The following is a 14303-nucleotide window of genomic DNA, read 5'->3' as shown; positions in this document are numbered from 1 at the left end:
CAGGTAACGGCCCACTGTTCATAGATATAGCCACATAAGAGGAACAGGAGGTATTCAAAGACCGGGCTCTGCCATAACCCACCCCCGCAGAAGGAGATCAAAGTAAGTGGGCTAAAATAAAGGGGAAGCAAATAGGTTAAGACACAGAGGGACATGTGATGTTAATATGACGTGACCCTATGGTAGGTGTCTGCCGGGGGGGGGAGGCATGGCGTCTTCAGGGTTGGTAATGAAGGATACAAGGGGCAGTTCAGGGTTCCCGGCCCACCGGGAGCAATGCCGGCGGCGCCCTTGATGGTGGTCTCTGCTGGTTCCTGGCTCCGCGAGGAACCCGTGGGGGAAGAGGTGCCGTCTCCGAGAATTCATCTGGGAACTCTAGCCAGTTGGGGACGTCCACAGGGTCCACATCCAGGAAACGAAACAGTGCCGGGAGCTGGTCAGGTGAATGTAGCTGGAAGGAGGCGTCATCTCGGCGTACGATGAGGTGGAACGGGTGTCCCCAGCGATACGTGGCTGATGCGGAGCGGATAAGGTCCAGCAGGGGACGGACTGTGCGTCTCATGCGGAGAGTATGGCGAGAGAGATCCGGCATTATTTTGATGGTGGCGCCGTCAAAATCGGAGGGACCTTGCCGCCAGGCCTGTCTGACGATTTCCTCCTTTATGGCGAAAAAATGAACCCTGCAGAGAACATCTCTTGGAGCAGGGGGTGTGGGAGGACGGGCCCCGTCAACCCTATGGAGCTGGTCAAGCTCCAGGGCCGCGTCATGGGGTTTTCCCAGGAGGGCATTGAGAATCGCTGTCACGGTGTCTCTAAGGTGGACTCCAGCCGTAGCCTCCGGTATGCCTCGTAGGCGCAGGTTGTTTCTGCGGTTCCGGTTTTCGGAGTCGTCTAGGCGCAGGTGCATGGATAGCAGGCGGGTGGTCGTCACTCTCGCATCTGCCTCCAGGGCGTCCATTCTGGTCGATAGTGAGGATGTGACGGACTCCACTGACGTGACCCGGGTATCCACCTCCGTGATGCGGTGGGTAAGATCATGGATTTCCTTCGTCAGTGCCGCAACAATGGAGGAAGCCATGTTATCTAGGTCTCTCTTAGTGGGTAGATGTGGCAGCAAGCCCCTCAGGCCTTCCCCGTCCTGAATGACCAGGCCCGGCACATGTGGGATCGCCGAGGGGCCAGGTGGGGACTCTAGCCGTGGCGTGTCCGGGAGCAGGGCCAAGGACAGGGGGCTGTCAGGATCGTGGGACTCCCCTGTGTCAGCAGTCAAAGGCAATGTGGTACGGGTCTGCTTCTTACCCGACTGGAGACCGGCCGTGGAGGAGCGTGTGAGCGCCATCTTGGAGGCCGCCACGGGAGTCGGATCCGGTGATTTGCGGGCAAAAAAGCCGTAGATCGAGGCAGAGCGGGGGTCACCGTGAGTACCGCAAGCCTTCGGCTCCTTGGGCATGGGTAAATTGTGGAGATAAAGTCAGCTAAAACGTAGATCCAGCTTGGTGGTCACAGAGCTCCCCTAAAGCGTGTCTTCACGGCTCCATGTCCAGGCCACGCCCCATACTTTTATTTTTGACCTCTCCCAGGATATCTCTACCTAACTTAATGCGCGTTCTAGAGTCTTATGCAGCTATTTCTGGGCTTTATATTAATGTCACTAAATCTGTAGCTTTAAATATAAATCTGCCAATGAATGTTTGTTCCCACATACGCTGAGCATTTTCTTTCAATTGGAATATCGATTCCTTGCAATATTTGGAAATTCAGCTGCCATCTTATGTTTTGCAAACTTATCATGTAAATTATTCGACAATTGTTAGGTAGTTTAAAAAAATATTCTTCATGTAATTTCTCATGGTTAGGTCGGATAAATGCAATTAAAATGATACTACTTCCTAAGATTCTATATTATTTTAGATCTTTATCAATAGCTATCAGTAGGGCCGAAATTCAGAAATGTCAATCTTCTATCACTAAATTTATATGGGGAAATAAACGCCCTAGACTCTCGAGAATAATCACATTCAAGGAACATAATTGGGGGGCCTAGGAGTGCCTAACTTATGGTTGTATTATCAGGCAGCTCAGTTGGTACAGTTATCTACAGTGCATTCCCAAGGTGAACACCCAGACTCGGAATCTATGGAATCTAAATCAGCTGAGAATGTTGCGATCAGTTTATTAAAATGGCTTTCTCCTAAACACCGTCCTGTAATTTAGCCCCTACATTGTCTCATTCAATATTTTTGTGGGATAGACTAAGGAGATCTTACAGCTTATCGTCATAACACACTCCTCTCTTCTACAATCCGATTTTTCCCCCTAGGATTTCAGCCACAGGTCTTTAAATGGTGGTTGGAGAAAAGATTGTATCGGATAGGGGATTTTTTTTTGAGCTTGTAAACCTATTTCTTTGGCATAAAGCAGCGAAAGGCTGCCCATGACATCATCTGAATAGTTTCATTTTTTGCAAATTAGTCACTTTGTGTCATCGTTCAGCCTTTTACCACTATCTGTTCCTACTCATACTAAATATGAACAATGGTGTTTACAATTAGGAACCCTGAAGGGATGTATTACATATTTCTATTCTATTTTTATGGGTTCACCGGCCAAATTATCCTATATCATAGCATGGGAATGAGAAATCAGTTATGAGATTTCGTTGGAAGAGTAGTATCAAAGTTGTACAAGACCATCAAGAGGTTTTTTGAATGTTTCTTTGATTGAAGCCAACTGTCACGTACCTGAGTGGAGACCGACCATTGAGGAGGCTTCCCATGCAACTCGTGCCCCTCGACCCTGAGGATGGGAACAGAGGAGGAGTGACAGCAAGCTGCACGAGTGCCAAGGATGTAGCAGACACTTGTGCCAGGTAGAAAGTCCAGAATTAGGAACGGAGGCAGGTCAGGCAGAACCGAGGTCAAGCCAGGCGGGCAGCAGGGTGTTTGAAGCAGAAGACAGGATCAAGGTCCAAACAGAAGCCAAGGCAAATCCAGCCGAGCAGCAAAGTACAAAACAGGAGGCAGAAGGAAGTCCAATTAACAGGCCGAGGTCAAGAGGTGTGCAGCAATCAAGAATAGTCAGAGGCAATCTGGGTCAAACACAGGAAGTCAGTAAACAATGCAGGAGCAAGGATCACAGGGAACTAGCTGAAGATCATCCCGCAACTAAGGATATGGCAGGCTGGTTTTCACGGGTCCGTGCACAGGTCTCCCCACACCGTATGCAGGTACCCACACGGGGAGACCAAACACGTATGACCACACCGGACAAGGCAAAATGTGTTATATACAGTTTATTTGTTAAACAGCACAACCAAATAAAACACCCAAAAGCAAACATGAATAAGTAACGTAACCCCAACTAAATATAACCCCCAACACGACAAGCAGGTAATGGCAACAGGACGACAAGCAGGTAATGGCAACAGGGCTACAAGCAGGTATCAGGACTAAGGTCTATAAGCAGGTAACAGGACTTGGGACTCAGGCTACACCGGAAATAACAACAGGATACTGAGCCATAGTCCTGACTGCAGGGAGGGTTTAAATACCCTCCCAGGAAGCACCAGGTGATGGATAAGTGCTGGCAGCTGGGAGACACCCGCAGATGAGTACTGAAGCTGCAGTTTCCAGCACCACCTAGTGGTGGTCTGGTACCTGACAGTTCCTGGCTGCCTGGTGAGCACAGGAACTGCAGGACCTAGCTCCAGCGCCACCTGGAGGCGCTCTGAATCCTAACGCTGGTTTATATAGGCCAATCCATTAGCAGCAGATGTGCGCACAATTTAGTGCGGAAGTTCGTTGTGCGCGCCAGCGTACTAGCGCCCGTTTTCCAGTTTCTCGGAAAATGGGGCTAGGCGCATGCTGAGGTGCTTGGTGCCTTACACCAACATTAAGGTTTTGACACAATGGTACTTAGTTCCAGCTAAATTGGCAAATATCAATCCAGAATTTCTTATCAGTGTTTTAGATGATGTGATAATGTGGGTCCGATGTATCCTATATGGTGTCCTAAAGTATATACATTTTGGAACAGAGTATATAAATTAATTTATAAAATTACCAAGGCACGAGTTCCACGGGAACCATGCTTTGCATTATTTAATAAATATATTCCTACAGCTTCTAAAAACTCAAATAGATTGATACTGTTTCTCTTTTTAGCTGCAAAAAATACTATTGGAAAAAACCTGAGGTTCCTTTTTCAAAATTTAAAGCAAAAATCTCTTGGATTATGATTCATGAGAAACTTTATAGATAGATAGAAGAGAGACCTTTGAAGTGTTTTGGGAACCATGGAGGTCCTATTTGGGTATAAATGAATCAGTGATGTAAAATCTGGGTAGTAGAGGGGGTAGGTGGGGAATGACCTCGGGACTTCTCCCTTTTCTTCTTTTGTCTATTGTGTAAATGATTGGGTTTGTATGGTGAACATTTTTTTCTTCTTTGTATTGTTCTTTGTTGTTTGTATAAAGTTTTTATAAAAATATTGAAATCCAAATACAAATCAGTGAACCATTAAGGACTGAGTCCTTGGATGTAGGGACATATAAAACATGTTTATATTTGTCTCCATCTAGTTATGTAAGGACTCTTGTAACATGTCCTAATACTTCATTACAGACTAAAACAAAGGGAAGGTAATAACTTGGCCACACGAGCGTGGGTGTCTCTACATAGTTACATAGTTACATAGTATTTGAGGTGGAATAAAGACATATGTCCATCAAGTCCAACCTATTTGTGTATGTGTGTATGGTCCTATTGGTGTGTAGTATGATCAATTTTAAGAGTACTTGTACCCCTGTATATTACGGTCCCTGAGGAAATCGTCCAATCGCCTCTTGAATGATTCCACACTCTCAGCCGAAATCACAGCATGTGGCAGCGAGTTCCATATCTTGACCGATCTAACTGAGAAGAATCCCCTTCGCCCCTTGTGCTGAATTTTTTTCTCCACCAATTTTAAGTGGTGGCCTCTCGTCCTTGTCATCGAGTTAATTGTAAAAAGTTTGCTGCTAATGTTTTTGATCTTTTAATTTTGTTCCCCAAAGGTATACACTTGGTAATAGCCTCATGTAGTGTGTTCTTAAAACATTCCCACTTCTGGTCAGTGCTCAGTTTCTGAAATACATTTTCCCATTCGATTTCACCCATGAGTTGGTGCAGCTTATCGAAGTTAGCCTTCCTGAAGTTTAGGGTTTTTGTCCGACCAGCCGTCTTCCCGTTTCTATACCCAATATTGAAGGTAATCACATAGTGATCACTGTTACCCAGTGTCTCCCCAATTGCAATATCCTCAATTAACTCCCCATTATTAGAAATGATTAAATCTAGGATTGCATTTTTCCTAGTTGGGACCTCTACCTCTATCTGATCCATGAAGTTGTCTCACAACATGTTTGGAAAACGGGCTACCTTTGATGAATGGGATGTTCCGATCCCCCAGTTTATGTCTGGATAATTGAAGTCACCCATAACGATGACATTACCCTGCTTCCCAGCTGTTTCTATCTGTCAGTGTAGTCGTGCCTCCTCCCCCGCCCCTATATCTGGAGGTTTATAACAGACACCAACAATAATTTTACAGCTAGCCTCCGACCTGTCAAGTTCTAGCCACAGCGATTCCACGTCTTCCCCGCCATTTAACGCTATGTCATCCCTTATGTGCACCCTTAAATTATCTTTAACATAAATGCAAACTCCCTCCCCCCCCTCCTTCTCCCACACCTGTCCCTCCTGAACACGTTGTACCCTTCTATGTTAGTGGCCCAGTCATGTGTGTTATCTAGCCAGGTTTCCGTTATTCCCACTATATTGAAGTTTTCTTTGAGTTTCATAATTTCTAGCTCTTCTACTTTATTTGCTAGGCTTCTAGCGTTGGTGTACATACATTTAATTTTTGACCTACTTTTGGAATACAAAGTATTATCCGGCTCTCCGCTACGTTTTTTATTTTGCCTAGCCATAGGTGGATCATTTCTAATATGTTTAAAACTTCGCCCATACAAGTTGCTATGTTTGTTGCGTTATTTGTGTTGACTTTGTTGTTGAACTTGTTGTTATTGTCATTGACTGGAGTGAGCCCCCCATTATCTCCTGTATTCCTCTTTTTCGTATTTTTTTTATCCGTGATAACTTGTTCGTTATTTAATTTAGTTATATTTATTAAACTAATAAATATAACTAAATTTATTATGTTATATTTATTTATGCCCCCCCCCGTTATTTAGTTTAAATGCTCCTCCAGTCTTTTAACTATTTTTTACCCCAGAAATGCTACACCTTCCCCATTAAGATGCAGCCCGTCTCGGCTGTAGAGACGGTAACCGACTGATAACTCAGCCCAGTTCACCAGGAACCCAAATCCCTCCTTCCAACACCAGGCTCGGAGCCACTTGTTAAGATCAACTCTCGCTGTCTCTCTGGAGTGGCTCTCGACACCGGCAGTATCTCAGAGAATACTGCCGTGGAGGTCCTTTCCTTCAGTCTTGCACCTAAGTCTCGAAACCCCTTTTTTAGGACACTCCAACTGCCACCTATTTTGTCATTGGTGCCGATGTGCACCAAGACAGCTGGGTCGTGCCCAACCCCATCCAGTAATCTGTCAATACGTTCCGCAATGTGCCGAACACGAGCTCCAGGTAAGCAGCACACTGTTTGGTGCTCGCAATCCCCATGACAGATTACCCCGTCTGTCCGCTTGATGATGGAGTTTCCAACCACCAAGATCTGCCTTTCCTGCTCCTCCATCCTTCTCCCCTCCATGCTAGAGCAGTCACTCCCCCTGCGGATAGAAGAGGCGTCCTGCTCCTGCAGTGTCGCCCCTGAACTAATATCCCCAACATTCTGCAACCTGGGGTTAATAAGATCAAGGCTGACCTCTCTCGCACTCTTCCCCCTACCCCTCCTTCTAACAGTAACCCAACTACCCACCTTGGTATCCCGCTCCTCCGGTATGCCGCCCTCCAACAGAGCCTGGTGCGTCAGGTCCAGACTTTTTTCCATGTTGGTTATACTCCTTAGTGTTGCCAGCTTGCTGCTTAGATCCAGAATCTGGGCTTCTAAACAAACAACTCGCTCACATCTACCGCAAATGTATTCCCCCTCGACCGCATGTTCAAGGAACTCATACATTGCGTACGATGTGCACTTTGTAGCACACCCACTCATGGAAGCCATATTTTATTTATTTATATATTTATATTTATATTATTTAGGCCTAATCGTTCCCAAGTGACTATTTCGCTATCCTTAATTATTTTAATACTTCTAGTACTTCCTCCAACTGTGATTTTCTATTGGATTTTATTATTGATGTCTTCTTAGCTTCTATAAATTTAGTGAATTACCCTGCAGTTAATTACTTTAATTACCTTAAAGCCCTGGGTGTAAATTAATTGCACTAGTTTATTTTAATTACCCAACCTCCCGGTGGTTAAATGATACTAAATTCTTGGGGTTAGTTATGATCTAGTCCTAGGGGTTAATTATACTACGGCCCTGGGGTAAATGTAAATTGTTACAGTTCTGATGTTAAGATAGCACTTTAGCCTATGGGATTTTTTTTATTTTTATTTTTTATTTTTACTACAGCACTGGGGATAATTTAAATTTACTACGGTTCTGTATTAGCCTTAAAGCACTCTCCCCCCACTAACTTTTACTGAATCTAACCCCCCTCTAGAATCTCTGAAAACACTACTGCAAACCACAAATTACAATTTACTGGCCCCTCTCCTTTCTTTCATACGACATGTTCTGGCAGCTCTATTTTCCTGCTCTTATGATCTGGTCCTCCTGCACGATCTTCTGCTTGATTCTTACGCCCGTCCTTCCGTCTGTTCGTCCGTCCTTCATCTAATACCGTCAGGAAACCGTCTGATGCTGGCTCCGTTCGTCCCTTAGATTGTCAGGCCCTCCGTCCTTGGTCTTGCTCGATCGATAGTAACAATTGGTGAGTATTAAATAATTAGTAATAATCAATTACTGAATAAATCCCCTCAGATAAAATACTTGAAGACTAGCTGATGTTTACAAATTAACACACCGTAGCTATATTCTTAGGGCCTAGCCTAAACAAATGGGTTAAATTAGTAGGTAAATTAATACTACAGCCTTGGGTTTTGATTTACACAACAGCCCTGGGGTTAAATCGCACTACAGCCCTGGGGTTAAATCGCACTACAGCCCTGGTGTTTAAATCGCACTACAGCCCTAGTGTTTAAATCGCACTACAGCCCTAGTGTTTAAATCGCACTACAGCCCTGGGGTTAATTGCACTACAGTCCTGGGGTTAATTTAAATTGCGCTACAGCCCTGGGGTTAAATTGCGCTACAACCCTGGGGTTAAATTGCGCTACAACCCTGGGGTTAAATTGCGCTACAACCCTGGGGTTAAATTGCGCTACAACCCTGGGGTTAAATTGTGCTACAGTCCTGGGGTTAATTTAAATTGCACTACAGCCCTGGGGTTAAACTGCACCACACCCCCGGGCTAAATTACTCTACAGCCCTTGTGATTATTGCACTAAGCCCCTGGGGTTATTCTATTTAAATCAGTAGCTAAACGCTAACTGCTATACGTTAGTATTCAATGTCCAGCAATATCACAATAAATACACAATATACTCTATCCCCAAAGCAATATATATATATATATATATATATACACTTTAAGTGCTACTGCAGCCCTCTCAGTAATGCAATAGCACTGTAATACTATTAAACAATATTTAAATACTAGCAGTTCAATCTTACCACCCCTTACGGTCTCAGATACACAGTACAGCCCCCCTCTCCCCAATCACTTTCATACGACCTGATCCTGCTCTCGTTGTCACTGTCACTCTATTTCTTCTGCTTTCTTTCACTTCTCCCACTTCTGATGTTCACTCCTCTTCTCTCTGTCCCCGTCCGTCCGCTCGTCACCAGCACCGGCCCCCCCTCCTCCAGTTCACTCGATCCCCTCCTCCAACTCGCGCCACCGGCCGGCCACACACGCTTCAGTCCTGCTCCTCCCACACCACTCTGTCCACACATGCTCGCTGCCCGGCTCCTGCGCTGGCAGCTCCCCGGCCCGACTCTGCATCCGCAAGCCTCGATCCCTGTGCCTCACGCCAAGCGGCGTGCTTGCGGCACCTCGACCGCTCGACTGTGTCGGCGTCTGTCTGTGTCCCCTTGCACTTCCGCTACCGAGTTCCGAGTCTCTACCAGCGTATAAACTATTTCCTCCATTAAGGGAGATAGCTGCATCAGGGCAACAAAAAAGATCTCTAATAATTGCTCAAAACAAAGCAGCTAAAATACTGGCATCTGTCAGGAGCTCTGAGAAAGATCTGGCTATAGCGATGTGTACAAGGCAATTAGATGTGGGCTGCCTATCTGTCTCCTTCGCTACTACATTCCTTTCTAATTAAGCCATAATTGCCCTGCTCACTTACGCAGACCTTTTTAAATCAACTTGCAACAACCATAATGACTTTAACAACATATTTCATATCTTTTATATGGAAATGGGTTCTTGTGGAAGATTCTTAGGCTCAACCCCTGTGAGCTAAAGAGTGACACCTGTAGCATTGCTGGGACTTATTGTGCCACTAGTATGGTGGGAGCTATATCTAGAGTCAGTACTGTAGCACACAAGGGAGGGACGATTTCTTAAATTCATATGGTAGACACAGTTTTAAGGGAAACACAGACTTGACCACACACACAGTGATTACATTGCTTGCTGTCATTCAGGATGCTCTGAACTGGTCACCAGAATGCAACCACAAAGTCACACAATCATCTGCCCAGGGCAGCCACAGTTCATATAGATAACTCAGCTCTACAACAAATTAAAAGAAGAAACAATTAACAGTCCAGGATTTATACAACAAAGATCCGCTTTGTGAAGCTGCGTTACCTTGCAGCTAGACACCCATTAAACCCCATGTCATACAGAGTACACTAAGCAAAAAAGGTTGCCTTTTGTCTGTGTCTCAGGGTCCTGATCAGATGGGTCCATTCAGCTGCGCAGTTTCGGTGCTCACTCCTGGCTCAGGACTTTGCCCAGTTGTTTTTAACAGATTTTTTGTTGTATAAAAAGGTAGCCCCCTCTCTCTATGTATGAAACAATTAACAGTCCTTTACCTGTATCTTACCAAACTTGTTACCCATAACTTACACAAATAAGAAGGTTAGTAAATAATCTGGAAAGGTATATCAAGAAACGGAAGTTCACCACTCGCTTTTCAGAGGACCCCGGGTCAACAGCTTGAGCCTAGCTGGGGTCTGAGGGCGTCTTGTGAACCTCCAAAACGCACTTCCAAAAACTTTAAAACAACAAACGTTAAACACAAACAGTGAACAGACAGATTAGATCAGGGCTCAAAATTTCCACTCGCCTGCTCGCATTTGGCGAGTGGAAATGCAGTGCAGTCGAGTGGAAATTCAGTCAGGCTTCCAGTCACAGACCGCGTACCTGACTCGTGGGAGCAGCTGCTCCTGCTGGGCTCTCCGTTCTTTCACCCGCAGCTCTTCACTGAGCTCCGGGTCGAAATCGAAGTGATCCCTGGTGACACTAGATCACCAGGGATCTGCCTGCTTGCCTCCTCCCTGCAGAAAGACAAGCAGGTGAGGGGGCTTCATTGTTTTACTTTACATGGTGGAGGGGCAGGGGACAGGGGCTTCTTATTTTAGGTGTGGAGGGGCAGGGAACTGGGGGGCTTCTTATTTTATGTGAGGGGGCAGGGAACAGGGGGGCTTCTTATTTTATGTGGGGGGGCAGGGAACAGGGGGATTCTTATTTTATGTGTGGGGGGTAGGGAACAGGGGGATTCTTATTTTATGTGTGAGGGGGTCAGGGAACAGGGGGGAGGGTAATATTTTATATGTGGGTGCAGGGAGCTTTATGACAATATTGTTAAAGTTGTTGTTAATATTAATTTTTGTAACTTTATTTTGCATAAAACATCTAACAGTGTCATTTATATGATTATTTAAGAGGGTGTGTTTAGAGGCGGAGTTAAGGCCGAGGCAGGGTAGGGGTTAGGTAGGCAACTGGTGGCGATCTATTATCCATGACACCATCTATAGCTCAATGTATCTCCAGAGCAAGGTGAGAACAAAAACTTAAAACAGCTACTCACCCGGCTGTGGAGAACCCACTCCTGACACCACATTGTTAGGGTCCCTCAGGAAAGTGACACTAAAGGGACTCGAACCCTCAGTAGTGGGCCTCAAACCCGCGCCTCCTGGTGGGACTTGGTTTGTTAAGGTTTCCTGGGATTCGCTCATGCTGACAGCTTCATACAAGTACTTGAGAATAAAGAGTCAAACCAAATTGTGTATCCACTCCATATTCAAAGGTTTATTGTTAAAACAAAAGGTTATATGTGAAACTAAAAGGGGGATGGTGGAGCATAAACCAATTAAATTCATGAACATATAAACAGCTACAAAACTAATCATGATAGTAAGGATCATGAGACAACCTTGGGGAGGATTTGCAAAATAAACAAGCAAAGACACAAACAGATAAGAAATACAATTTCTAACACTAACATTTTAGAAACATTTTAGAAACATCTCAAACTGGTTCCTGTACAATATACTGAAAAACACAATTTTGTTTGCTCAGACATTAACTATGTAAACCCAGAAACAGGCAAATGAAATTAATCATTCTTTCATCTTTTTTCCTTTATATATAAAACCCCAGTGGCTAATAAATACCACCAAAAGAATGATCTGTCTTTCTCAAAAATAAATAAATAAATAAAATACAGTGTTGCAAACTTGTGCAATCTGTGACCGCGCAGCAATCATACACGGAGTCGCACACCACTGACGATCGCGCTGGCAGTGCCATTATTTTCTAATGGCACCAAGTCACACTGCGTGGATCGCTGTGCATCATGTGTCGCAAAAAAGGTACATGTTACTTTTTTCAGCAATTGCGGTGCAGATATAACCCCTTTGAAATCAATGGGGCCGTGCGGCAACTGCTGTATGCAACTGCACACGATTGCGTGGTCCCGGGTCGCACCAGCCCTTAGCAATCACCAGCAGCATCAAACTCTCCCTGGAAATACTTTGTGATCTCTCCCTAATCTGCTACATGACTGTCCAACACACTGTGAGTGTGTAAATATAGACTTTTTCAGACATTAGCAGCATTAACTAGCTCTCCCAGCAAACCTTCTGTGATTTTTCCCTAACTTCTTCATGTCTCCTCCAACTCACATTAAACAAAGACTGGTGGGAACCGTGACTTTTAAAGGGAGGGGGCTGGCACATAATAAAACACAATAACCTGCCTTTTTAAGCCACCTGTCCACAGTCCAGAGGCCAGGAAGCACAATGTTGGTTATTATAGACACGAACATCTGTATAGCTTGCCATTTTCTCAAACTGCAAATGACCCGAAGCTCATTCCCTATTGATACTAAGTCAAAATTAGGTATTTACACTAATTGCATAAACACAATACCTAACATACAAAACTGCATTCATATGTGTCATTTATATCTGCCTCAATTTTCACTTGAGTGTATATTTAAATAATTCAATGTGCATGCATTCTATGTACTTTGGCATTAAATTGGTGTAAATGTTATATTTTCTATCCATATTTTCTTTTAAGGTGTATATCAGGATTAAAGATGATGAGTGGAATATTTACAAAAGATATGCAGAGTTCCGGAATTTACATTATAAATTGCTAAGCAAGTACCCATACGCGAAGACCATTCCCTTTCCACCAAAAAAAGTCATTGGGAATAAGGTATTTTGTTGGCAAACTGTTGAACAAACCACCAATGTAATAACAAGTACAAGTAGTGTTATTGTTAGAATGCTTTGGCTCATTATGCATGGCCATGTGACTGTCTTGAGCAAAACAACATTCCTGGCTTTCATTTGAAAGTACTACTAAGACTATGATGTGTACCAAAAAGCCCTCAGCCAGAGTAACTGTTCAGTAGGGCACTATGTTCTTGAAACAGAATGTAAACTTTTTTATTGATAATATTCATATCAAAATTATATGAATTCATTAATAAAATTATCCTATAGGTTTGAAAAGGTAGTTGCTGAACATAGTCTCTCAGTCCTCATTATTATAGTAATAAATTCCATATAAAGTCTTAATTGACAAATCCCCTATATACAAATATATTTAGCCACTCTCATAGAATACGGCTGCTATGGTTCCTGGGAATGAAACATTGTCCCAACAAGGGGGCTGGTTTTTAAACATAGAAAAGCTGACAAGGCATTTTAAACATAAACATAAATCCTGTACTGTATTATTAAGGATTGCAGAGGTTGCTGTTAACATTGACCCTGTACCCCCTGTGACATTACCAATCAAGATTTGCAGTAGTTAGACATACAGCAGGAGACTTCAGAGGTGTCGTTAGTCACAAATGTGCAGGCTGTGCATTAAGAAGAATTTGTTTAGCTGTCTTATAGACTCGGCTGAAATTCGAGTAATGTGTGGCCCTGTTCACACCCCTCTGTTCAACAGAAGTCATACTGACTTTTATCAAAGGAGCTGGGCCAATTAGCTGCAGTCACTGTTCATGCATTCTGACAGCACTGGGCATTGGCTGTCAAAATACAATAGCCACAGCAGGAGTTTTGTCCATGACAGTAAGGAGTTTGGTGGGAAGGGGGGAGCATCAGGATTTTGCTATGGGACTGCCTCAGGCAAGTACCGTTCTCCTGGAAACCGCCAAACCCCGACACGTCCATCAGATTGCCAGACAGAGAAGCGTGATTCGTCACTCCAGAGAACACATCTCCACTTCAATAGGGTTTAGTGGCAGCGTGCTTTACACCACTGCATCCGACGCTTTGCATTGCAGATGGGGCTTGGATGCAGCTGCTCGGCCATAGAAACCCATTCCATGAATCTCTCTACACACTGTTGTTGTGCCAATCTGAAGGCCACACAAAGTTTGGAGGTCTGTAGCTATTGACTCTGCAGACAGTTGGCAACTTCTGCGCACTGTGCGCTTCAGCATGCGCTGACCCCGCTCTGTCATTTTACGTGGCCTACCACTTCGTGGCTGAGTTGCTGTTGTTCCCAGTTGCTTTGTTATAATACCACTAACAGTTGACCGTGGAATATTTAGTATCAAGGAAAACTCATTGAAAACCTGAATCTAATGATTGGAGGGGTGTCCCAATATAGTGTATATATACATACAGTATATAATCTGAAAGGTATCATTGCATACTGCAATACGTTTTTTTTGTTTGTTTTTTTTCTACATATACAGTGTGTATATACTGTGTATATATATATATATA

At 44.1% G+C, this 14303-nt stretch overlaps 1 protein-coding gene across 1 annotated transcript in view; it reads left to right on the top strand.

Moving 5' to 3' along the window:
• LOC108795732 (sorting nexin-29-like) overlaps positions 1-14303 on the top strand; it is a 270525-nt gene that overhangs the window by 236400 nt on the left and 19822 nt on the right. Inside the window, exon 7 of the mRNA XM_018567020.1 lies at positions 12631-12771. Coding sequence (XP_018422522.1) covers positions 12631-12771 — 141 coding nt within the window. The remainder of the gene's footprint in view (positions 1-12630; positions 12772-14303) is intronic.

This window comes from Nanorana parkeri, unplaced genomic scaffold, assembly GCF_000935625.1.
Source record: "Nanorana parkeri isolate BGI_ZX_2015 unplaced genomic scaffold, ASM93562v1 scaffold998, whole genome shotgun sequence".
NCBI lineage: Eukaryota > Metazoa > Chordata > Amphibia > Anura > Dicroglossidae > Nanorana > Nanorana parkeri.
This window is presented reverse-complemented; position numbering and strand designations above follow the sequence as displayed.